This window comes from Vipera ursinii (genome assembly GCF_947247035.1).
Source record: "Vipera ursinii genome assembly, chromosome: 2".
Lineage (NCBI taxonomy): Eukaryota > Metazoa > Chordata > Lepidosauria > Squamata > Viperidae > Vipera > Vipera ursinii.
In genome coordinates, this window is record NC_139513.1 from 11,255,572 (window position 1) to 11,281,452 (window position 25,881).

Sequence of the window (25,881 nt, forward strand, 5' to 3'; positions counted from 1 at the left end):
GTAAGCTGCCCTGAGTCTTCGGAGAAGGGCGGGATATAAATGGGATTAAAATTTAAAAAAAAAAATTAAAATTAAATTAATTCTTCCTGCTCCTCCCCACAATTTCAGCAGCTTCTCAGAACTGTCGGGGAGACCCCCAGATCCACTTCCAGTTCTGTGCAGGAGATGGGAAGGCCTGGGGAAAATAAAAAAGCTGGAAAAATTGGGGAAGAGGGGGGTGGTGGAGGGAAGGAAACAGGCCTTCTCATCTCTAACTCTGCAGATGCCAGAATGCAAAAGGATTAGAGTTTTTCCTCTATCTCAGGGGTAGGCAACCTTGGCTCTTTTATGATTCGTGGACTTCAACTCCCAGAATTCCTGAGCCAGCACAGCGTCTTTTAATTTCTTGGCTACAGTCCCCGTCTGCAGTGATCTTGGAGCCCAGGAAAATAAAATCTGTCACTACCTCCATTTCATCCCCATCTATTTGCCAGGAATTGAGAGGGCCGGATGCCATGATCTTGGTTTTCTTAATGTTTAGTTTCAACCCAAGTTTTGCACTCTCCTTCTTTACTCGCAACAAGAGGCTCTTTAGTTCCTCTTCACTTTCTGCCATTAGAGTGGTATCATCGGCATCCTAAGAATACAGAAGTGGTTTCCCACCATTTTCTTCTTTCGATGCTTTTCGGCTTCATCTTAGGTCACCGGGTCGACTTTGCCAAGGTTGGAGGAAATAATAATAATAATAATAATAATAATAATAATAATAATAATAATAATAATAATAATAATAATAATAATAAACCTTTATTGTCAAAGTATAACATGTGTACATTGAAATTAGCTGAGCCTCCCCCCCGTACTCTCTCTCCCCCCCCAACACACAGTGACAACAAACCCTCCATCCTACCACACCATGTGAACCAACTACACCACACACCAGCCTCCCAAGTCAATTCTGCATAAGTTCACAGAGATTATGTCCCATTTAAAAGCCTAACAGCCCACGGATAAAAGCTATTTTTCAGCCTGTTGGTACGGCTGGCTATACTCCTATATCTCCTACCGGATGGTAGGAGAGTAAAGAGATACCGTCCAGGGTGTGAGTCATCCCTGAGAATCTTCCTCACTCTTCCAAGGCAACGAGCCCTGGTGAGGTCATCCAGTGGTGTCAGGGGACAGCCCACAATGTCTTGTGCTGTGCTCACCACCCTCTGTAATGCTTTCCTGTCCGCCAGGTGTATGGCCACCCGCTTCGATTTGGGAACAGAAATTGAGAAGCGACTTGTATCAACCCTTCGCAACTGCAAATCAAGCTCAAATGGATCCCGCTGCAGGGTAACCCTGCTGAAGGTGTACGACCGTGTGGCCAAAGTCTCACTCAGCCCGCCTTTTAAACGCAGACGGGTCTTTTAAGACGGCGAAAGTCGGTCAAGCCTTAAAATAATAATAATAATAATAATAATAATAATAATAATAATAATAATAATAATAATAATAGTTGTGTATGCCACCCTACACCTGGTGGCATGAGTCAGGCGTCCGATTGGTTCACCTATCCGGCGGGAAAAGCAGGACACCGGATTGGGTGTCACCTGTCTGGCGGGAAAATAGAGCCAGCGGATTGGCTGACGGCGGGGATGTGGGGAAGCTATAAGAGGGCACCTGGGGAAGAAGGAGTCAGTTCCATCTTGTATTCAATAAAGATATAAACCCTGACTGCTGTCTCTCTGGTCATGACACATGGCACCCACTACAGAACAATAAATAATAATAATAATAATAATAATAATAATAATAATAATAATAATAATAATAATAATAGTTGTGTATGCCACCCTACACCTGGTGGCATGAGTCAGGCGTCCGATTGGTTCACCTGTCCGGCGGGAAAAGCAGGACACCGGATTGGGTGTCACCTGTCTGGTGGGAAAATAGAGCCAGCGGATTGGCTGACGGTGGGGATGTGGGGAAGAAGGACTCCGTTCCATCTTGTATTCAATGAAGATATAAACCCTGACTGCTGTCTCTCTGGTCATGACATGTGGCACCCACTACAGAACAACAATAATATAATAATAATAATAATAGTAATAGTAATAATAGTAACAATAGTAACAACAACAACAACAACAACAACAACAACAACAACAACAATAATAATAATAATAATAATAATAATAATAATAATAATAATAATAATAATAATAATAATAATAATAATAATAATAATAGCAGCAGCAGCATTTGACAGGCAGGAGCCATCTTCGCTCTTCAGAGAGCTTCTGCGGCCCTCCAAGGGGTTAAATCCAGAGAGGCGGGGAGTCCCCGCGTCCTAGAAAGGCCGAGCGAAGCAAGAGGGTTTGCGGGCTTTGCTTCGTGCCGTCTGGGGAGTCCTGGCTGCCGGACTAGGGGGAGATTGCCGTGCATGGGGTGGGGGAAAAAGTGAGTTGCGCAGCCCGGGGGAAAGCGGGGCGAGGCGGGCGGGTTCCTCACCTCCCACACCGGCGCCCCAGCCGGGATCCCATTTGAGGCCGCTTGTTCCGCGAAGAGCCTCTTTTCCCCCCTTGCGAAGACCGTCGACCTTCCGCTGCGGCGGCGGCGGCGCTGCTCCAGGCTGGATCGGCTCTGCCCAGCCAGAGATCGCGACCCGGCTCATCCGGAGGGCGCCCGGTTGGGGAAAGCTGGGGCAGGTGTGCCATCTGAGGAGATGTGTCTGTCTGTCTGTCTGTCTATCTATCTATCTATCTATCTATCTATCTATCTATCTATCTATCTATCTATCTATCTATCTATCTATCTATCTATCTATCTCTATCCATCTATCTATCTATCTATCTATCTATCTATCTATCTATCTATCTATCTATCTATCATCTATATCTATTTAAACTATCTGTCTAATCTATCATCTCTATTTCTCTCTAGCTCTAGCACGCTGTCTCTGCCTCTGCCTCTTTTTCCATTTCTCTCTCTTTGGTACCTCTAGCGTGCGCTCTCTATCTCTATTTCTCTATTGCTCTCTAGAGCAGTGTCTCTGTATCTGTCTGTCTATATCTATCTATCCATCCATCCATCCATCCATCCATCTATCTATCTATATCCATCCATCCATCCATCCATCTATCTATCTCTATATCAATCCATCCATCCATCTATCTATCTATCTTGTCTGTCTGTCTGTCCGTCCGTCCGTCTGTCTATCTATCCATCCATCCATCCATCCATCTATCTATCTATATCCATCCATCCATCCATCCATCCATCTATTTATCTATCTATCTATCTATCTATCTATCTATCTATCTATCTATCCATCCATCCATCCATCTATCTCTATATCCATCCATCCATCCATCCATCCATCTATCTATCTATCTATCTATCTTGTCTGTCTGTCCATCCGTCCGTCCGTCCGTCTATCTATCTATCCATCCATCCATCCATCCATCCATCCATATGTCTATCTCTATATCCATCCATCCATCCATCCATCCATCCATCCATCCATCCATCTGTCTATCTCTACATCCATCCATCCATCCATCCATCTATCTATCTATCTTGTCTGTCTGTCTGTCCGTCCATCCATCTATCTATCTATCCATCCATCCATCCATCCATCCATCCATCCATCTGACTATCTCTATATCCATCCATCCATCCATCCATCCATCCATCCATCCATCCATCCATCCATCTATCTATCTATCTATCTATCTATCTATCTATCTATCTATCTATCTATCTATCTCTATATCCATCCATCCATCCATCCATCCATCCATCTATCTATCTCTATATCCATCCATCCATCCATCCATCCATCCATCCATCCATCTATCTATCTCTATATCCATCCATCCATCCATCCATCCATCTATCTATCTATCTATCTTGTCTGTCTGTCTGTCCGTCCGTCTATCCATCCATCCATCCGTCTGTCCGTCCATCCATCTATCTATCTATCTATCTATCTATCTATCTATCTATCTATCTATCTATCCAATCCATCTATCCGTCTAATCTATCTATCTAATCTATCATCTCTATTTCTCTAGCTCTAGCACGCTCTCTCTGCTTCTGTCTGTCTCTCTTTTTCTATTTCTCTCTCTTCGCTATCTATCTCTAGCGTGCGCTCTGTGTCTCCGTCTCTATCTCTATTTCTCTATTGCTCTCTAACTCTAGCAGTGTCTGTCTGTCTGTCTGTCTGTCTGTCTGTCTGCATGCACTCGGTCATGTGGTGCTTTGCAGCGTTTCCAGGCTGTGAGGCTTTCAAGTTAGGACTGGGCGCAGGTCACCTTGCCTGCCTATGGAAATCCCTTGTGACTCATCTGAAGAGAGTCCGTATTCTCTTGGATCCCATTCGCAGCTGTCCACCATGGCTTCCTCCCTCAACTAGGCCCCAAATTGGGTGGCTTGGTTTGTGTTTGGGGGGTCTGACATCTGGGTTGACTGACGTGCCCAAAATATGTGACTTCCTGCTTCCTTTGAAGCGAGATTGATGGGCTGCTTTTGGAAACCGTGGTGCTCATCCTAGCCATCTCCGAAAGTCCACTGTGCAAAGGCGTCTTCTTTGTCTGGCTCACTTCTGTACATTTCGCAAGCTTCCGCTCAGCTGGAAACAGTGCTGCAGGCCTGCGTCTCTCAATCTCGGAAGGTTTCAGCTGTGTGGATTTCAACTCCCAGAATTCCTCAGTCAACATGCATGTGCAGAATGGCTGGGGAATTTTGGCAGTTGAAATCCACACTTCTTTAAATTCCCAAGGTTGAGCTGTATCTGGACAGCAAAATCTCTTTCTTCCTGTCTTTGCAGATGTATCCAGCCTGGTACCAGGTGATAAGTGGTGTCTTTGCAAAATTATAAATAAGCACATTAATTTCCATCATGGCCCCTTTGCCATTTGCACGTGCGATAGGCCTAATGTCCTGTTTGAAGCAAGGAGGAGAATGGGATTCTTTTAATAACTATAGTTTTTTTTTTAAATAGGCTCTGTAAATTTAATAATAGGTAAAGGTAAAGGTTCCCCTGCACATGCGTGCTAGTCGTTTCCAACTCTAGAGGCTCATCTCCGTTTCAAAGACGAAGAGCCAGCGCTTGTCCGAGGACGTCTCCATGGTCATCTGGCCGGCATGACTAGACGCCAAAGGCGCACAGAACACTGTTACCTTCCCACCGGAGTGGTCCCTATTTTCCTACTTGCATTTTTACGTGCTTTCGAACTGCTAGGTTGGCAGAAGCTGGGACGAGTAACAGGCGCTCACTCTGTTACGCGGCACTCGGGATTCGACCCGCCAAACTGCCGACCTTCTGATCGACAAGTTCAGCGTCCTAACCCACTGAGCCACCACGTCCCTCAAATTTAATAATAATTTAATAATAATTTAATAATACAACTTTATAATTTTGCCAACGAAACACAAATGTTTATTTTTAATCATTGTTCCAAACTTTTTTGGGACTCTCCCTCTTGTGTCCACCCCCCCCAGGTTGTTTTTCTCTGAACATTCTGCCGTGTGCTGCCATCTTGGTGAAGAACTCCGAGGATGAAAATGGAAGAAGAAGGGACTCCAGGTTATCTGCTAGGAGAGCCGTCCAAACCAGCTGGAGAAATCCCTCACGGGGTCGTTGTAGACTTCAGAGGACGAGGCAAATCTCTGGATGGAGATACCGAAAGGTCTTGCGGACAGGCTATCGTGCATCAGGTGAAGGGAGAATCGGAACAGGATCTAAGCCAGCACTGGGAAATCCGATGGCAGACTTTTCTGAGGACAGTGGAGTCCTCTCACTTGGGCTGGGAGATGACCCATTTCCCGCAGGACCCTTCCTTATGGGAAGACGCCAAGACCTTCCTGGGCTCCTTCGAGCAAGTGGCTGAGGCCTGTCGCTGGCCCAAGGAGCAGTGGGTAGCCCGGCTGTTGCCTGCTGTCCGTGGAGAAGCCAGGCAGGCATTCGATAAGCTAGAAGCTGGAGACAGAGAGGATTATGGGAAAGTGAAGACGGCCATCTTGCGAGGGGACGCTCTGAGCAGAGAGAAGATTCGCCAGCGCTTCCGGCAGTTCGGCTACTGGGAGGCTGACGGGCCAAGAGCCGTCTACGCCCAGCTGCAGGACCTCTGTCGCCAGTGGCTGAAGACCGAGAAGAACAGCAAAGAGCAGATTGTGGAATTGCTGGTCTTGGAACAGTTTCTGGCTATCCTTCCTCGAGAAATGCAAAGCTGGGTGTGCGAATGCAGCATGGAGACCTGTGCTGAGGCTGTGGCCCTAGCAGAGGATTTCCTTTTCAGGCAGCAAGAGGCTCAGAGGAAAGAAAACTGGGTGAGCTTGACCTGCGGGCTGTGCTGTTCCCAAAGAAGTGTGGGGGTCTGCAAAGGGATGCTTCGGCTTTGAAGCAGGAGAAGAGTTCTGATTTTGCATTTTCTGTTAATGCAGTCGGTAGCGGTGCAAACCCAAGTGGCAGTGTTTATATGTAAAGGTTCCCCCGCACGTGCGTGCTAGTCGTTTCCGACTCTAGGGGCCGGTGCTCATCTCCGTTTCAAAGCCGAAGAGCCAGCGCTTGTCCGAGGACGTCTCCGTGGTCATGTGGCCGGCATGACTAGACGCCAAAGGCGCACGGAACGCTGTTACCTTCCCACCGTAGTGGTCCCTATTTTTCTACTTGCATTTTTACCTGCTTTCGAACTGCTAGGTTGGCAGAAGCTGGGACGAGTAACAGGTGCTCACTCTGTTACGCGGCACTCGGGATTCGACCTGCCAAACATATATATATATATATACTGTGTGTGTGTGTGTATACGTATATATATATATATATATATATATATATATATATATATATATATATATATATAGAGAGAGAGAGAGAGAGAGAGAGAGAGAGAGAGAGAGAGAGAGAGAGAGTGAGTGTTGGGGGAGGGAGGGAGAGGGATGCGGTGGCTCAGTGGGTTACCACTACGGTGGGAAGGTAACAGCGTTCCGTGCGCCTTTGGCATCTAGTCATGTCGGCCACATGACCACGGAGATGTCCTCGGACAAGCGCTTGCTCTTCGGCTTTGAAACGGAGATGAGCACCCTAGAGTTGGAAACAATTAGCACGCGTGTGCAGGAGAACATTTACCTTTACCTTTATATATATATATATATATATTTAAAAATAGTCATTTAAAATCTTGAACAAAGCCATCTTTTCATCAGCATCAAAAATGCAGATTGAAAGATAGTCTCACCATCTGGAGACTTGGTTGTTAAGCGAAGCAGTCGCTAAGTGAAACCACCAGTGTGGTTGCAATCTGATTTTAGCTTTCCTTTGATCGATAGACCAATCAGTGCAAGGATTGGTCGTACATTTTTTTAATACCCTGTCAGAACTGCAAACGGTTGCTAAACAAAGACAGTTACTAAACAAAAATATTACTTGTAATATGGGAGCCACCATTAAGGAGATTCTGACTCCAGGGCCTGCAAGTCTGTAATAAACATGGACAACGTGTGATCCTCCTGATGTGTTGGATCACTTCTCCCATCATCGTTGACTCCTGGCCAGGACATTCTGGCTTTTGCCCCCAAATATTGAGACTAGTATGCTTGCATCAAGGCTCTCATATGGGTATATGTGATTAATGGTGTTCTGGTTTTATTGAGTCTTGAGTGTATTTGATTTAATTGGTTTAATGTTTTTATCTTGCTGCTATCCAGTTTATATGGGCAGCCATATAAATTGGAGAGAGAGAGAGAGAGAGAGAAAGAGCGCTATCAGAACTGAACTGAGCTGTCACTTCTTTTGGATGAGAAGTAAAACATCTTCAAAGAAAAACAAGAAATTCCAGTTGCCTCGTGCTTTGGAGCAGATGTGAAATTCTTACGTAAGAAGAACAGCTGCAGCCCTTTCAAGCAGCTGTGTCTTTTCCTGGAACTGCACGGCCTTAGTAGATAGTAGACCCACGAACTAAGCTTTTTGCAGAATTTCACTTGATCTTCCAAAGAAGATCTTTAGGGTTGGCCAAACACCTCCATTCTCATTTCTAGTTCGGCTGAGTCCCAAGTACCAATCAGAGAAAAGGATCAGATTGTACCATTTAACACCATCTGTGACTTGTTCCTTTTTTTTTTTTTTGGATCTCACAGGGCATCATGGAAAAGGCCCAGGCTGTTTTCTCCTGGACTCCGGCTGAGCCCAGTCAGAGACCTCTCTTCGTCGAATCGAAGCAGGAAGGCAGTGATGGACATGCCACCTTGTTAGGTAAGCAGAGCTCTCTTTGTATCCCAGTCCTCCGATCCATGGAAGGTCTTTGTCACGTTGTGATCCCTTTGGTGTCCTAAGAAAGCCAGGGAGCTTCTCCTTTCCTGAAAATCACCCGGCTCCTGGGAAAACAGAGACGACGGAGGGGAGAAATTCAGACAACCGTCTGTCCCAAGACGCTTTCATTTGAACATCAGCTGCCTCTGTTTTCCATGGCCGGAGAAACAAGGACCGGCCATAATGGTCATTTTTTTTATTATTTATTTTAATTCCATTTATATCCCGCCCTTCTCCGAAGACTCAGGGCGGCTTACAAGCTTAGCAGTAGCCTTCATTCTATGTATATGCCTGCTTATTAGGGCTTTCACACACACACCCCAAGCGGCATTATTACAAAGTCAGCTTATTGCCCTCAACAATCTGGGTCCTCATTTTACCGACCTCGGAAGGATGGAAGGCTGAGTCAACCTTGAGCCTGGTGGGACTCGAACCTGCACTAATTGCAGGCAGCTGGTGTTACTTAAGGAGGCATTAGCCCACTGGGTTCCAGCTCCCTAGAACTCTCTGAAAACATTGTCCAACATGTTCCATCTCTTTTGATGGGGGGAGAGCTCTTGCCCCCCTCAGAAAGGGCCCGCAACTTGGGTGTCCTCCTGGATTCACGGCTTAACCTGGAAGATCATCGAACCGCCGTGACCAGGGGGGGGCTTTGCACAGGTTCGCCTGGTGCGCCAGTTGCGCCCCTTTTTGGACCGAGATGCCCTATGCACGGTCACCCACGCCCTTGTCACTTCTCGCCTGGATTACTGCAATGCTCTCTACATGGGGCTGCCCTTGAAGTGCACCCGGAGGCTTCAGCTGGTGCAAAATGTGGCCGCGCGGGTGCTTATGGGAGTATCTCGATACTCCCATGTTACACCTCTCCTGCGCGAGCTGCATTGGCTTCCGGTTGCCCTCCGGGTGCGATTCAAGGTGCTGGTAATTACCTTTAAAGCCCTACATGGCTTAGGCCCGGGGTACTTGCGAGACCACCTGCTGCCAATGTCCACCTCGCATCGGCCGGTTCGCTCCCACAGAGTCGGCCTCCTCAGGGTGCCGTCGGCCAGGCAATGCCGGCCAGCGACCCCCAGGGGGAGAGCCTTCTCTGTGGGCGCGCCGACCCTCTGGAATTAGTTGCCTCCGGAGCTGTGGACGGCCCCTGACCTTTGGTCCTTCTGCCGTGACCTGAAGACATGGTTGTTCCAACAAGCGGGCCTGGACTGACCATGGTTTTTAATTTGGTTTTTATTGTGTTAAATTGTCCCGTATTTCTTATATTCGTTTTGAATTTTTGTACTTTATGTCTCTTAATTTTTATTGTTGTGAGCCGCCCTGAGTCCTTAGGGAGAAAGGGCGGCATATAAATTTAATAAATCCTAAATCCTAAAAGTAAAGAAAATGCCCTGGCAGGAAGATGTGTACAAATGTGTACAAAAAAAAAAAGAGACTGGCCAGCTCAACCCGGCCAAGACCGAGTGGCTCTACGTGTCGGCATCTCGTGTTGTCCAAGATTTACCATCTTTTGGTTATGGGGGGAGAGGTGTTGCCTCCCTTTGATAGGGCGCACAACTTGGGCGTCCTCCTGGATGCACAACTCGACTTAGATCATATAGGAGCCGTGGCCAGGGGGGCATTTGCCCAGGTTCGCCTGGTGCGCCAGTTGCGCCCCTACACCACCCTACACCAGTTGTTCCCTGACACCACTGGATGACATCGCCAGGGCTCGTTGCCTTGGAAGAGTGAGGAAGATTCTCAGGGACGACTCACACCCTGGACGGTATCTCTTTACTCTCCTACCATCCGGTAGCAGATATAGGAATATAGCCAGCCGTACCAACAGGCTGAAAAATAGCTTTTATCCGTGGGCTGTTAGGCTTTTAAATGGGACGTAATCTTATGCAGAATTGACTTGGGAGGCCGGTGTGTGGTGTAGTTGGTTCACATAGTGTGGTGGGATGGAGGGTTTGTTGTCACTGTGTGTTGGGGGGGGAGAGCACGGGGGGAGGCTCAGCTAATCTCAATGTACACATGTTGTACTTTGACAATAAAGGTTTATTATTATGATGATGATTATTTTATTATTATTATCTGGACCGAGATGCCTTACGTACAGTCACTCATGCACTCGTCACCTCCCGTGTAGATTACTGCAATGCTCTCTACATGGGGCTGCCCTTGAAGACCACCAGGAGGCTTCAGCTGGTGCAGAATGCGGCCGCGCGGGTTGTGATGGGAGCATCCCAATACTCCCATATTACACCCCTCCTGCGTGAGCTGCATTGGTTATATATTATATATATTATATTATATTTTATATTTATTAAATTTATATACTGCCCTTCTCCCGGAGGACTGAGGTTCAAGGTGCTGGTCCTTACCTATAAAGCCCTGCATGGCTTAGGCCCAGGATATTTTCAGGACCGTCTGCTGCCAGGAACGTTTTCCCATCGCCCTGTGCGCTCACACAGAGAGGGTCTGCTCAGGGTGTCGTCGGCTAGACAATGTCGGCTGGCGACCCCCAGGGGGAGGGCCTTCTCTGTTGGGGTGCCTGCCCTTTGGAATCAGCTCCCCCGAGAACTTCGGATGTCCCCAGATCTCCGGTCCTTTCGTCGCGACCTAAAGACGTCTCTTTTTCAACTGGCCGACCTGGACTGAGGATGGGGTTTTTTTAATATTGTTTTAATTTTATTGGTTTTAGTAATTAATTATGGGGCTTTGTAATTTAATTCTTTTTTTATATTTGTATTACTGTTTTTTTTTAATAGCTGTTTTATTGTTGTGAGCCGCCCTGAGTCCTTCGGGAGATAGGGCGGCATATAAGTCCCATAATAAATAAATAAATAAATTAAATAAATAAATAAATAAATAAATTTGTCTGAAATAGAATAGGGTTGCCTGCCTAACCAGCAGGTCGGCCTAGAACAGGGGTCCCCAACCTTTCCAGGTTGGTGGTCTGGTGGGAAAGGAAAGGGGCAGATGCCATTACGCGCAGGCGCACGTGCGAACGTGGCCACGCACGAACACGGCTGCAAGCATGTGTGTGATGCTTGGGGCGACGCTAGCGCCCACACAGTGCGTGCGGGGACGCTGGCACCCGCGCAACGCTTGCAGTGACAGTGGGGCCCACGTGACGCTCGTGGCCACGGTGGTGCCCGCATGATGCAAGGGCGGCTGAGTGCGCGCACTGGCCAGCCACTCATGCGGCCCAGTGGCCAATAGACCACGTCCTGGTAGTGAGCCGCGGCATACAGGTTGGTGACCCCTGGACTAGAAGACCTCCAAGGTCCCTTTCAAGTCTGTTATTCTATACTATTCTATTCTGTTCCGTTCTATTTTCCATATTCTATTCTATTCTATTCTATTCTATTCGTTCGGTTCACTTCTGGTTCTGGTTCTATTTCTATTCTATTCTATTCTATTCTATTCTATTCTATTCTATTTTCAATTTATTCTGTTCTATTCTTGTTCTGTTCTATTTCTATTCTATTCTATTATCAATCTATTCTATTCTATTTTTTCCATATTTTCTATTCTATTCTATTCTATTCTATTCTATTCTATTCTATTCTATTCTATTCTATTCTATTCTATTATTTTTAATTTATTCTATTCTATTCTGGTTCTGTTCTATTTCTATTCTATTCTTTTCCATCTATATTCTATTCTATTCTATTCTATTCTATTCTATTCTATTCTATTCTATTCTATTCTATTCTATTCTATTCTATTCCTTATTCTGTTCTGTTCTATTCTATTCTATTCTATTCTATTCTATTCTATTCTATTCTATTCTATTCTATTCTATTCCTTATTCTATTCTATTCTATTCTATTCTATTCTATTCTATTCTATTCTATTCTATTCTATTCTATTCTATTTCTTATTCTATTCTATTCTATTCTATTCTATTCTATTCTATTCTATTCTATTCTATTCTCAATCTATTCTATTCTATTCTATTCTATTCTATTCTATTCTATTCTATTCTATTCTATTCTATTCTTTTTAATTTATTCTATTCTATTCTGGTTCTGTTCTATTTCTATTTCTATTCTACTCTATTCTATTATCAATTTATTCTATTCTATTCTGGTTCTGGTTCTATTCTATTCTATATTCTATTCAGTTCTGTTCTGTTCTGGTTCTGTTCTGTTCTGTTCTGTTCTGTTCACTTCTATTCTAATTCTACTCTATTCTGTTCTGTTCTGTTCTATTCTACTATATTCTATACTATTCTAAATCTTACAGAGGTTGTGTTCTCCTGCTTCAAAAGTTTTTAAGGAGAGGATGAACCGCCCCCTGTGGAGGATGGTTCTGTGATCCTGACTCCGCTTCTTGATATTCTATAGTAGCTGATCCTTCTCTGGGTTCCCCACAGTGCCTATTGAATGACCTTCGTTCATTCCGCCGGGACCTGAAGACCTGGCTCTTTGAGCTCTCCGGTCCAGGCTGAGAATTTTTAACTGGGGTTTTTATTTTTTTAGGGATAATTTAATCTTTTTTTATTGTTTTTTAACTTTTGTATTGGTTTGGTTTTAAATACCCTGTAAACCGCCCTGAGTCCTTCGGGAAAGGGCGGTATATAAATCTAATAAAATAAAATAAATAAAATAAATAATTTCCACTCAGACTCAGCCATGCTTGCAATTATTCTGTGACCTCATTTGCTTTCCCCATCCCCAAGCAAACGGGCAGAAAGGCACCTTTTTTTGGCAAGGAGTCCTCTATTTATGAACACAATTGGACCAGCAAGCAAGGCAGTTGTTAAATGAGTTTTGATCTCTCTTGTTTTGCTACGGCTGATAAACAAATCCCTGCAGTTGTCAGGGGATCCCGTGGCTGTTAAGCAAACCCGGCTTCCCCCAACTGACTTTACTTGTTGGAATCTGGCTGGAAAGATCCCAAAAGGTGATCACGTGACACACACACACACACACCCCGGACTCTGCAACCACTTAGATACATGCTGGTTGTCAAGCAATTGGATTTTGATCATATGACTCCAGGAATGCTGCAATGGTCATAAGTGTGAGGCCTGGTTGTAAGAAGCCAACATTGAACGAACTGGAGAGCAAGGTCTTAGCCTGAAGGCCACCTTTGAGAGAAAATGAATATTTCTCAGGAGCGAGCTTTCGAAATTACAACGGCACTAAAAAAAAAGCGACTTAGACCGTTTTTCACACGACCGTTGCAGCATCCCCACGATCAGATGGTCGAAATTCAGACGCCTGGCAACTGGCTCACATTTATGAGGGTTGCAGGTCCCAGGGTCATGTGATCAGCCTTTGCAGCCTTCTGACAAGCAAAGTCCACGGGGAATCCAGTTTCACTTAACCACCGTGTTACTAACTTAACAAATGCAGCTGTGGCCAGACAAGTTGTAAAATGAGACAAAACTCACTTTATAAATGCTTCACTTAGTCACAATGCATTTTGGTCCCCCAAGCGAACCACTGTAGAGATACCGTGCGGGAACCCAAAAGGTCATCTAGTCTAGCTCTTTGGCAAACTCAGTGGCCTGCTGCTACAGGTTTCCTAAGAGATGGTATCATTTAACAGTATCCGTGTCCGTAGCTAAGGGGTGTCAAAGTGCCGGCCCGCGGGCCGGATGCATCACCGGGAAACCACGCCCAACCCCATTGCCGGCAATGGCGAAAAAGCTCCAATACGTTGTGCGACGTCATGTGACATCGCGAGTTTGACATGTCTGCGATCGCTCATCGGCATTACTTGGCCATTCTTGAGCTTAGATTAATGGGATAGTTGAGGTCCAGGGATTCTTTGTCCTTAAGGATGGAAATCCTTGTCTGCCACTAGAAAGGTAGAAGTTAACTCACGCGTCTGTATTGCTTTTTTTTTTTTAAATCTGCCACAGAAGCTCCACTGTTACCCCAAAGTGATGCCTCCTGGCTGGGAGAGAAAAACAAGACATTTTTCCAGATTTCGGAAGAAGGAAAACGTGCAGGTAAATGGGCATCTGCCTTCTTTAACGATTGCCAATTGCTGTGAGATACAACAAGTGAGTTGGGGGGTTTTCTCTCACAGCAGAATCTTCCAAGAAAAACGAGAAAGTCCAGTTGCCTCCTGAAAAAGCACCTTTGGAATAAGGATGACCAAGGCGCCGGAGTGCCAGGCAGGCAGAGACAAGGCAGGGGAGTTGATGAGAAGGCACTCCTCTTTGCTCAGAACTACTTTTCTGGTTGATAGCACTGGTGATCCTTGACTTAGGGCTAGAACTGAGCCCCAAATTTCTGTTGCTAAGTGAAACGTTCGTTCGGTGAAACGTTTGCTAGCTGAGCTTTGCCCCCATCTGGCATGGTTCTTAAGCGAGTCCCTGCAGTTGTTAAGTTGGTAAACCCGGTTGCTAAGTGAATCTGGCTTCCCCATTGGCTTGGCTTGTCAGACGTTCGCAAAAGGGGACCACATATCCCAGGAGACTGCAACCGTGGTAAACACGAGTTGGTTGCCAAGCGTCCGAATCTGGATCGCTCGACCGCGGGGACGATGCAATGGTTGCTAAGTGTTGTGATTCAGTGTCAGCCTGTGCTTCCAGCAGCTGAGTCCGATGAATCTGAGGAGGAGGAGGAGGAGGAGGAGGGTTTTGGAGAGCCTTTGGTGTCAGAGGGAGGCTCTGATGCACTGCAGGACTCTCAGCCTGGTCCCTCCAGTCATGTTCTTCATGAGGCTCAGCTGGGTGAGCACGAGGTGTCGGACTCAGAAGAGTCACAGCTGAATCTGTTCAGGGACGCTAGAAGCAGAAGGCAATCCAGCAGAGCAGAGCAGAGAAAATCAATGAGGCAACTCAGTGATAGGAGGAGAAGGCAGTGAGAAGCCACGCCTTGGGACTGATAATAAAAGGGAAAGGTGTGGGTGGGGCTGGTTGCTGAAGGCAACCATTTGGAGACATTCTAAGAGAATCCTGGTCTGTTCTTGCTACTTCTGTTTAACTCTTGTTTGTGGACTCTTGTTTGATATTTTGATTCATTTTTTGAAGGAAATACTCTGTTGCTTTTTTGTTTGAACTGTAAATAAATTTGGGTTGGGTTTTTCCAGCCTATTGACTGTAAAAAGGAAAAAGGGGTTGTCCCTGACACAGAAACAGGGCCGGTCGTAGGCTGGAACAGAACACTAAGTGTCACTAAAAAAAAGAGCTGTTGTCAGTTGAGAACTAGCCGTGGTTCATTTGGGTGTCTCTCCCTGCTCCAGGAGGTGTCTCCAAGAAGGAAGATGGCGAAACGTGCAAGCAGTTAGAAAAAATCCGAGGCGAAGCGCTGAGAGAAATCGCCTGGAATCCCGATGGTTTGCAGAGGTGGGAAGGGGATCAGGCTGGAGAAAAGGCTAAACCGGAGCCTTTTCGGACGGCGGAGGGGGACGAGGTCGGAGTTCCTCCGGAGAAGCAGCGGAAGAAGACGAGAAACAGGCGCCTCGTTCTTATCCCGGAGGAGAGACCCAGTCAAAACTCAGCCTTTGGGAAGGGGGTCCCCGTCCATCCCAGACTCCATAGCCGAGAACTGCCCCACAAATGCTTGGACTGCGGCAAGGGCTTCAGTCACAAAGCGAACCTGACGTCGCACCAGAGAGTCCACCGGCTGGAGAAGCTCTATGACTGCTCCAATTGTGGCAAGAGTTTCCTGCGTAAATCCATCTTGGATATGCACTTGAGGATGCATTCGGGGCAGAAGCCCTTTAGCTGCTCCGACTGCGGCTTACGCTTAAGCGCCCATTCGAGTCTCGTCCGGCACCAGCGGATCCACACCAGGGAGAAGCCCTACAAGTGCGCCGAGTGCGAGAAGAGCTTCAGTCAGAACTCGGACCTGATCCGGCATCAGCGGCTTCACACGGGGGTGAAACCCTATCGGTGCCCTGAATGTGGGAAGAGCTTCAGTCGGGGCGACTGCCTGGCGACTCATCAGAAAATCCACGTGGGGAAAGATCAAGGGGGAACTCAGACCACAGCCAAGACTTTTGTGATCAATGAAGTCCTGTTCAGCATTTGATAATTTTTTTTATTTTTTTATTTTTTATTTTTATTTTTTTGGTGGCGGGGAAGGGGACAAACCACAAGCGGTGTTCACAAAATGAGAAGCAATGCGCAATCTTTTTCAGGATAAAAGTTGTCAAGGACATTATGATTTAGTAGTTGACCGGCAGAAGTGATATATAAGAGAATGAGTCAGCAGAGTACCTGGGGGTAGTATCCCTTTAAGAGACTGTGTCTGAGGAGAATTGCTGCTGGAATCTTCTTGCTCTCTTGAACCGTTTGAATATAACTGACTATCTTGTATTCTCTATGCCAGGAGTAGGCAACCTCGGCTCTTTTATGACTCATGGACTTCAACTCCCAGAATTCCTGAGCCAGCCATGCTGAGGGGAAAGGGAGAGGTTTCCAAGCTGAGCCATGCTGGCTCAGGAATTCTGGGAGTTGAAGTCCACGAGTCATCAAAGAGCCAAGGTGGCCTACCCCTGCCCTAGGCCGCTTTATGACTCGTGGACTTCAACTCCCAGAATTCCTGAGCCAGCCATGCTGAGGGGAAAGGGAGAGGTTTCCAAGCTGAGCCATGCTGGCTCAGGAATTCTGGGAGTTGAAGTCCACGAGTCATCAAAGAGCCAAGGTTGCCTACCCCTGCCCTAGGCCGCTTTATGACTCGTGGACTTCAACTCCCAGAATTCCTGAGCCAGCCATGCTGAGGGGAAAGGGAGAGGTTTCCAAGCTGAGCCATGCTGGCTCAGGAATTCTGGGAGTTGAAGTCCACGCGTCATCAAAGAGCCAAGGTGGCCTACCCCTGCCCTAGGCCGCTTTATGACTCGTGGACTTCAACTCCCAGAATTCCTGAGCCAGCCATGCTGAGGGGAAAGGGAGAGGTTTCCAAGCTGAGCCATGCTGGCTCAGGAATTCTGGGAGTTGAAGTCCACGAGTCATCAAAGAGCCAAGGTGGCCTACCCCTGCCCTAGGCCGCTTTATGACTCGTGGACTTCAACTCCCAGAATTCCTGAGCCAGCCATGCTGAGGGGAAAGGGAGAGGTTTCCAAGCTGAGCCATGCTGGCTCAGGAATTCTGGGAGTTGAAGTCCACGAGTCATCAAAGAGCCAAGGTGGCCTACCCCTGCCCTAGGCCGCTTTATGACTCGTGGACTTCAACTCCCAGAATTCCTGAGCCAGCCATGCTGAGGGGAAAGGGAGAGGTTTCCAAGCTGAGCCATGCTGGCTTAGGAATTCTGGGAGTTGAAGTCCACAAGTCATAAAAGAGCCAAGGTTGCCTACCCCTGGCCTAGGCCGCTTTATGACTCGTGGACTTCAACTCCCAGAATTCCTGAGCCAGCCATGCTGAGGGGAAAGGGAGAGGTTTCCAAGCTGAGCCATGCTGGCTTAGGAATTCTGGGAGTTGAAGTCCACGAGTCATAAAAGAGCCAAGGTTGCCTACCCCTGGCCTAGGCCGCTTTATGACTCGTGGACTTCAACTCCCAGAATTCCTGAGCCAGCCATGCTGAGGGGAAAGGGAGAGGTTTCCAAGCTGAGCCATGCTGGCTCAGGAATTCTGGGAGTTGAAGTCCACGAATCATAAAAGAGCCAAGGTTGCCTACCCCTGGCCTAGGCTGCTTTATGACTCCTGGACTTCAACTCCCAGAATTCCTGAGCCAGCCATGCTGAGGGGAAAGGGAGAGGTTTCCAAGCTGAGCCATGCTGGCTCAGGAATTCTGGGAGTTGAAGTCCACGAGTCATAAAAAAGCCGAGATTGCCTACCCCTGCTCTATGCTCCCTGAATATTGTTTTTTTCCCCCACATTGTATATTAAACCACAGGTTTTTTTTAACTAACCACCGTCGGGTGTTTACGCTCCTGTGTTATCACCAGAAGAAAACAAGAAAAAGGCTGCCATAATTTATATTTTTAAACAACAAAAGTGACACAGTATTTCAGGAACGTGGGATTTTTTTGGGGGGGTGGGGGGGGGTCGTGTTCCTAAATTGGCAGGACTGGGACAGAACCTGAATTTGATACCATTTAAATTGGAATGCAGTCCTTTTTCTCTCATCAAAGAATCTCCCCAAGTGATAAATCACAATTTTTTTTGGGGGGGGAAGGCAGTAAGTAAGAGCAGCTCACACCTTTGCGTCTTAACAAAGTTGTGTGAATGCTCAGAGGGTGGTAATAAAAGCCTTTTCAGAGAAATCTTTCACAGTGGCCCTCATAGCCACACCTGTTTGTGCAGTAGAAGGCGGGGCTGGATTAAACACTGCATGTTCTCCCAACATTTTTTCTAACCCAAGCATGTATTTTTTTCCCCAATAAGCCTTTGCTTTACCACATGTCCACCAGATTTAATCCTGAACTTTTTCTACTAGGTATAATGCCAGAAAAGATTAATAAACAAAGTTTCTATTTGGTTCTACACATTACAACAGCAGCAAGAATAACCTTCGCGCCATACTGGAAAAATGAAGGAATACCACCAGAGGAAGAAGTAATTAAAAAAAATATTGGAATGCGCAGAGATGGACAGATTAACTGTGAGATTGAAACATAAAGAAGAAACAGAATACTACCAAACCTGGGAGTCATTCTACAAATGGCTAGACCAGGCATCTTCAAACTTGGCCTTTTTATGACTTGTGGACTTCAACTCCCAGAAATCCTCAACCGGAAACACCGGCTGAGGAATTCTGGGAGTTGAAGTCCAGAAGTCATAAAAGGGCCAAGTTTGAAGACCCCTGGGCTAGACTGAGGAAAGAACCAAAGATTAGGACTTGACTATGTATTAGCGCTTTTGAACCCAGACTGCACACGGGTTGAAAAACTAACATGTATGTAAGGAAAAAAGAACTAATAAAATCTCTTAAAAAAAAGAGAGAGAGAGAAGACGGGGCTGGAAACATCTATGTCAGTGATTCTCAAGCTTAGCAAGAAGCATGGACTTCAACTCTCAGAATTCCTCAGCAAGATTTGCTTTGATGGCTGGGGAATTCTGGGAGTTGAAGTCCCACGCATCTTAAAGTTGCTAAGGTTGAGAAATGGATCTATGTACAAAGATGAAAGAATAAAAACAACGAGGACAACTGATTAGAAACCTGTTATTTTTCATCAGCCTGTGAAATTGAAATTTCGCTGCTTGCTCTCAGAAGTGTACATATACATTAAAGGTAAAGGTAAAGGTTCCCCCGCACATGCGAGCTAGTCGTTTCCGACTCTAGGGGCCGGTGCTCATCTCCGTTTCAAAGCCGAAGAGCCAGCGCTTGTCCGAGGACGTCTCCGTGGTCATGTGGCTGGCATGACTAGACGCCAAAGGCGGTTACCTTCCCACCGTAGTGGTCCCTATTTTTCTACTTGCATTTTTACGTGCTTTCGAACTGCTAGGTTGGCAGAAGCTGGGACGAGTAACAGGCGCTCACTCTGCTACGCGGCACTCGGGATTCGACCTGCCAAAACTGCCGACCTTCTGATCGACAAGCTCAGCATCCTAACCCACTGAGCCACCGTGTCCCATATACATTACACACATATAAACATGCTATATACAACATACGTATATAGCTACACACTGATGTATAAATACATGACATAAATATTAATCACTGTCCATCTTGACTGGTTTTACCTTTATTGGGGGAAGAAGAGGAAAACAAGCAAATTTAGACTTTTACTTGCTTGTGCATTGCAAAACAAAAATGATTTTTAAAGTCAGTTCTGATCAGCTAGAGGAGATTTACCCTTTGCTTCAGCAAAAAGCCTCGTGGATTTGGGAAAAATCAATAAAATCTATGAGCTAACAATCTCAACGGGTATAACGGTAGGAAGAAAAAAGGAAAGAAAAATATAGGGAAGAAAAAAAAAGTCCTCTTGGGAAGCAATTATTGAATTGTTCTTATGTAAAAGATAGTCCTCGACGTATGACCACCATTGAGCCCAAAATTTCTGTTGTTAAGTGAGACAGTTGTTAAAAGAGTTTTACCCCATTTTACGACTTTTCTTGCCACGGTTGTTAAGTGAATCGCTGCGATCGATAAGTTAGTAACCCGGTTGTTAAATGAATCGGGCTTCCCTATGGACTTTGCTTACGAGAAGGTCACGTGACCTTGGGGAACCGCAGCGGTCATAAATAGGAACCAGCTGTCCATCCCAAATGACGTGAATTTTAATCACAGGATCACGGGGGTGCTGCAAAGGTTGTAACCACGAAAAACGGTCATTAAGTCACATTTTTCAGTGCCGTAACTTTGAACGGTCACTAAACGAGCTGTTGTAAATCGAGGACTACCTGTACGTTGTAGGGGACTGGGACACAAGTAGTTAGCTCAATGATGGGTTCCTTGACGACTGTTCGTAGTTATGACAGATCATTTCCCCCCTCTTGAAAATACAACTCATTCTCAAGTTTATTTTTATTTGCTTTAACCGTTTAACTTTCGGCAGTAAGACTACCAGAACCATCAGCCCCTGCCAAGCTGCAGCACTGAGAAATCAAGGCCCTCAAACGTTCTCGAAGGCTTCAAATAAAAGGTTTTTAAACAAAGCGATTCAACGCTGTTTCCTAGAGAGGCCAAAGGAAGAGGGAGGGTGGAATGAAGCCATGGATATCTCTTTCCTCCAGGGGGCAGTGTTGGGCTTTGAATTTTCTCAAAGCCAAAGAAGAAGCTGATGGAGAAATGGCTATAGAAATGAGAGCCCAGAGCGGAGATATTTCCTCCAGCAAAGGTGGAAGACTGGAAACAGAAGAAGAAGAAGAGAGAGACTCACTTAAATCCTCCAGTAATCTTCCTGCTTTCCTTCAGGGGAGCTGATTCCCAGCAGGATCCTTCCTGAGCTGGTCCTCCCACAGCAGAGGGGGAACATATAGAATAGGATAGGGAACCTTGGCTTTTATGACCAATGGCTGGCTCAGGAATTCTGGGAGTTGAAGTCCACGAGTCATAAAAGACCCAAGGTTGCCTACCCTCGCATAGAATAACAGAGTTGGAAGGGACCTTGGAGATCTTCTAGTCCACGGGTCGTCAACCCGCGGCTCCGGAGCCGCATGCGGCTCTTTGAGCTGTCTCCTGCGGCTCCCAGCTGCCCGGTGCGCGCTCACCTCTTCGAACGGGCAGTGGTGCATGCGCACCTCTCCAAATGGAGAGTGGCACCGCCCGTTTGGAGAGGTGCGCGCGCACCTCTCCGAACGGGCGGAGGTACGCGCGCACCTCCCCAAACCTTTGGAGAGGTGCGCGCACACCTCCGTGTGAACGGGCAGCGGCGCCGCTCTTTGGGAAAGCTGCCGTGGCACGTTTGCACGCTGCCGAAAGCGGCAGCCTTGTAGACGGGCCACGGCAGGTTTCCCAACAAGCGGCGCCGCTGCCCATTACGAGAGGTGCGCGCGCACCTCTCCGAACGACCGTAGGTGCGTGCGCACCTCCCCAAACCTTTGGAGAGGTGCGCGCATACCTCCGCAAGGACGGGCAGCGGCGCCGCTCTTTGAGAAAGCTGCCGCGGCACATTTGCAGGCTGCCGAAAGCGGCAGCTTTGCAGACGGGCCGCGGCAGCTTTCCCAACAAGCGGTGCCGCTGCCCATTCCGAGAGGTGCGCGCACACCTCTCCGAACAACCGTAGGTGCGCGCGCACCTCCCCAAACCTTTGGAGAGGTGCGCGCGCACCTCTGCACGAATGGGCAGCAGCGCCGCTCTTTGGGAAAGCTGTTGCGGCACGTTTGCAGGCTGCCGAAGGCGGTAGCTCTGCAAACGGGCCGTCGCCATCGCGCAACCGGGAACCGGTTCCATCACACATAAAAAAAATGGCAATTGCGCGCATCTGCGCATGCGCAAGAAAAAACCATTTTGTGCATACAAAACATTTTTTGCGCATGCGCGTGCATGGACACACGCACACGGCTCCCACTTTTTTTATGTGTGATGGAACCGGTTCCCAGTGGCTCTTTTCCTTTTTCAGGTTGCCGACCCCTGTTCTAGTCCAACCCCCCTGCTCAAGCAGACAAGTGACTGTCCAGTCTCTTCTTAAAAACCTCCAGTGTTGAAGCACCCACAACTGAGGGCAAGCTGTTCCAACACAAATTGGAATTGTTCTCTCAGGAAATTTCTCCTTATTTCCTGATGGGATCTCTCCTTGATTAGTTTCCATCCGTTGCTTCTTGTCCTGCCTTCAGGTGCTTATAGATAAAGGTAAAGCTTCCCCCGCACATGCGTGCTAGTCGTTTCCGACTCTAGGGGCCGGTGCTCATCTCCGTTTCCAAGCCGAAGAGCCAGCGCTTGTCTGAGGACGTCTCCGTGGTCATGTGGCCGGCATGACTAGACGCCAAAGGCGCACGGAACGCTGTTACCTTCCCACCGTAGTGGTCCCTATTTTTTTACTTGCATTTTTTACGTGGTTTTGAACTGCTAGGTTGGGAGAAACGGGGACGAGTAACAGGCGCTCACTCTGTTACGCGGCACTCGGGATTCAAATATGTGAACAACTGGTTGTCTGTGTGGATGCATTCTGGGCCTGGGCAACAAAAAATTAGCTACTGGTTCTGCCGAAGTGGTATGAACTGGCTGAATCCCACCACTGGTTGATTCCCTCTTCTTTGTGGGCAGCCTCTTAGATATTGGAAGACTACTATCACGTCATCCCTCGAACACATCGTTCAGAAGCCATCACTTGTCTTTTTTGTAGAAATGCAGCTTTGAAATTTGCGGAAGCTGAGAAGAGAGATGAATGGACTTTCCAAAATGTGCCTAGCTAATTTATGACTTGAATTCACTCAAACTTATTTAATAGCCTACGGGACGCGGTGGCTCAGTGGGTTAGGACACTGAGCTTGTCGATCAGAAGGTTGGGTGCTTGCCGGGTCAAATCCCAAGTGCCGCATAACAGAGTGAGCGCCTGTTACTCGTCCCAGCTTCTGCCAACCTAGCAGTTCGAAAGCACGTAAAAATGCAAGTAGGGAAATAGGGACCACTACGGTGGGAAGGTAACAGCGTTCTGTGCGCCTTTGGCGTCTAGTCATGCCGGCCACATGACCACGGAGACGTCCTCGGAGAAGCGCTGGCTCTTCGGCTTTGAAACGGAGATGAGCACCGGCCCCTAGAGTCGGAAACGACTAGCACGCATGTGCGGGGGAACCTTTACCTTTATTTAATAGCCTAGTTATAGAATTTACCTTGTAAATTCTCACCATGAATCAAAGCATACATTAACCATATTTAACGTGAGACGTGAATGCCGCCCTTGGGTTTTTAACTAGGCTAGTCAAGTATGCTGTGTGGGCCTAGAATTAATCCAGCTAACTCAGCAATTTAGCATTTTAAGGACGCTTAAAACCTGGCTCTGCCAGTTAGCTTGTTGAAGGCGGCTGGTGGATTTATACCATATTTAACATTTGAAATATTTTTATATTTAGGATGTTAATTGTAAGCCGCCCAGAGTCGCTTTTCAGACTGAGATGGGTGGCATATACTGTAAATTTAATAAATAAATCCAAACTAAGCTAGCAATGCTCTGGGGCGTGTATGCAAAGCATGGTTAACCTGTGTGAGAGGCCTCACGAGACCGATGGCTCGTTGAGGCGCTTCCAAGAAAAAAGGCAGCACGCAGGGACGCAATCAGGTGAAAGCTTTATTTAGACATAAAGCAGAGAGAAAGAGTTCCCTGGCATACGCTCTTTAGAAGAGCATATTGGAGCTGTGACTAGGGGGGCCTTTGCCCAGGTTCGCCTGGTGCGCCAGTTGCGACCCTATCTGGACCAGGATGCCTTGCGCACAGTCACTCATGCGCTCGTGACCTCTCGTCTGGACTACTGTAATGCTCTCTACATGGGGCTGCCCTTGAAGACCACTCGGAGGCTCCAACTGGTGCAGAATGCAGCCATGCGAGTTGTGCTGGGAGTTTCCCGATACTCCCATGTTACACCTTTGCTCCGCGAGCTGCATTGGCTGCCGGTTGCCCTCCGGGTGAGATTCAAGGTGTTGGTAATGACTTACAAAGCCCTTCATGGCATGGGTCCGGATTACCTACGGCAACACCTGTGGCCGGCGTCAACTTCCCTCCGTCCAGTGCGCTCCCACAGAGAGGGCCTCCTCAGGGTGCCTCCGATCAAAGAAGGTCGATTGGTGGCCCCCAGGGGGAGGGCGTTCTCTGTCGGCGCGCCAGACCTGTGGAACCGCTTGCCGGTTGAGCTCCGGATGGCCCCCGACCTTCGCTCCTTCCGGCACGATCTAAAAACGTATTTATTTGAGCAATCTGACCTGGTTTGATGGGTTAGGGTTGGGGTTTTTAATATGTCTTTTAATTACTGTTTTATATTCGGGCATAATATTTAATTGTTTTTTAACTTTTGTATTTCGTTTTTATATTTATTGCCCTGTACACCGCCCTGAGTCCTTCGGGAGAAGGGCAGTATAAAAATATAATAAATAATTAAATAAATAAAATGAATGCCTGGACTGAGCCCATGGATCAGTCCCAAAGGGAGCTAGAACAAGAGCTAAAGAGCAGCCCCTGTGCAGGGGTTTTTATGGGGGGGGTCTCCGGCCCCTCCCTTACCAATAAGAGTGAGGGGGCCGGAGGGCCATTAACTCTCTCCAATGGGGCTGCAGGGACCGGAGACCCCTGACCCACCAGTGGGAGCAAAGGTGCCTCTTTGCTCCCATCTGGTGACCTTTCAAGGAGCTGCCATGGCTGGCACAAAAACATCTTAACAACCTGTACGGCTAACTACAACAGAACTTCAAGATATTTCTCCTGTACTTTCCAGACAGCCGTGCTCCTTTTCTCCTTGCTGCCGTTCTTTCTGCCCAGCAGACCGCAAGACTGTTGTGGCCGCAGAGAAAATGAAAAAGTCTTTGGGGCTGGTTGTTCTGTACCAGCCTGCTACCGGCCCTGCAGCAAAAGCAGGGACAACCCCTTTACAAACGGCAAGAAGCTGGAATAAAGCCTGCCAAATTTATTAACATAAAACAGAGCAAGACAAGACACCAACCATGAAACAGGAGCTATGAAAGAGGAACTATCCAAGCGGTTGCCTTCAGCAAACCAGCCCTCCCACACATTCCCCTTAAATACAGTTCAGGGCGTGGCTTCTCTCTGCCTCCTTCCGAGGTGCCCCATTGCCTTCCTCTGTTTATTCCTGATTGACTGCCTCCTGCGTCGGGCGTCCTTGAACAGGGCCAGCTGTGGGTCATCTTCATCCACGCTGTCAGGCTCACACAGCTGGGTCTCCGTCGTGACCAGGTGGGAGGGGCCCAGCTGAGGGCTCTGCGGAGCCATCATCAGCAAGCTCTTCAACACCCCCCTCCTCCTCCTCTGAGTCGTCCGACCCAACTGCCGAACCCACAGGCTGACCCTGAATCACAACACTAGTTAAGCGGGGGCCTTTCCTGCAAGGATTGTTTTTAGGTCTCCATCTGCCTGGTTATACTTCTGCCAACGACAATCTGGGTTTTCCCCAAATCTACTGCTACTCCTCCTGTACTTCCTTTTACGTACATATCTTACCATGACTAGCTGTTACAAGGCTTGCTTATTTATTTATAAAGAGTATTGGCCACCCTTTAAAGGGGCGTGGTGGCTCAGTGGGTTAGGACGCTGAGCTTGTCGATCAGAAGGTCGGCCGTTTGGCGGGTCGAATCCCGAGTGCCGCGTAGCAGAGTGAGCGCCTGTTA

The 25,881-nt window shown here is 47.4% G+C and overlaps 1 protein-coding gene across 2 annotated transcripts; it reads left to right on the forward strand.

Moving 5' to 3' along the window:
- Nucleotides 1-2,396: 2,396 nt before the first annotated feature.
- LOC310636508 (uncharacterized protein) lies at nt 2,397-16,722 on the forward strand. 2 transcript variants are annotated; one of them, XM_083356425.1, is made up of 5 exons: nt 2,397-2,424; nt 5,470-6,297; nt 8,104-8,218; nt 14,133-14,222; nt 15,464-16,722. In XM_083356425.1, exons 2-5 carry the CDS (start codon nt 5,527-5,529, stop codon nt 16,252-16,254), a joined length of 1,767 nt encoding a protein of 588 aa, XP_083212551.1. In that variant the 5' UTR covers nt 2,397-2,424; nt 5,470-5,526; the 3' UTR covers nt 16,255-16,722. The 2 variants fall into 2 exon arrangements, with proteins under 2 accessions (XP_083212551.1, XP_083212550.1); XM_083356424.1 differs by lacking the exon at nt 2,397-2,424 and adding an exon at nt 2,621-2,672.
- Nucleotides 16,723-25,881: the final 9,159 nt, after the last annotated feature.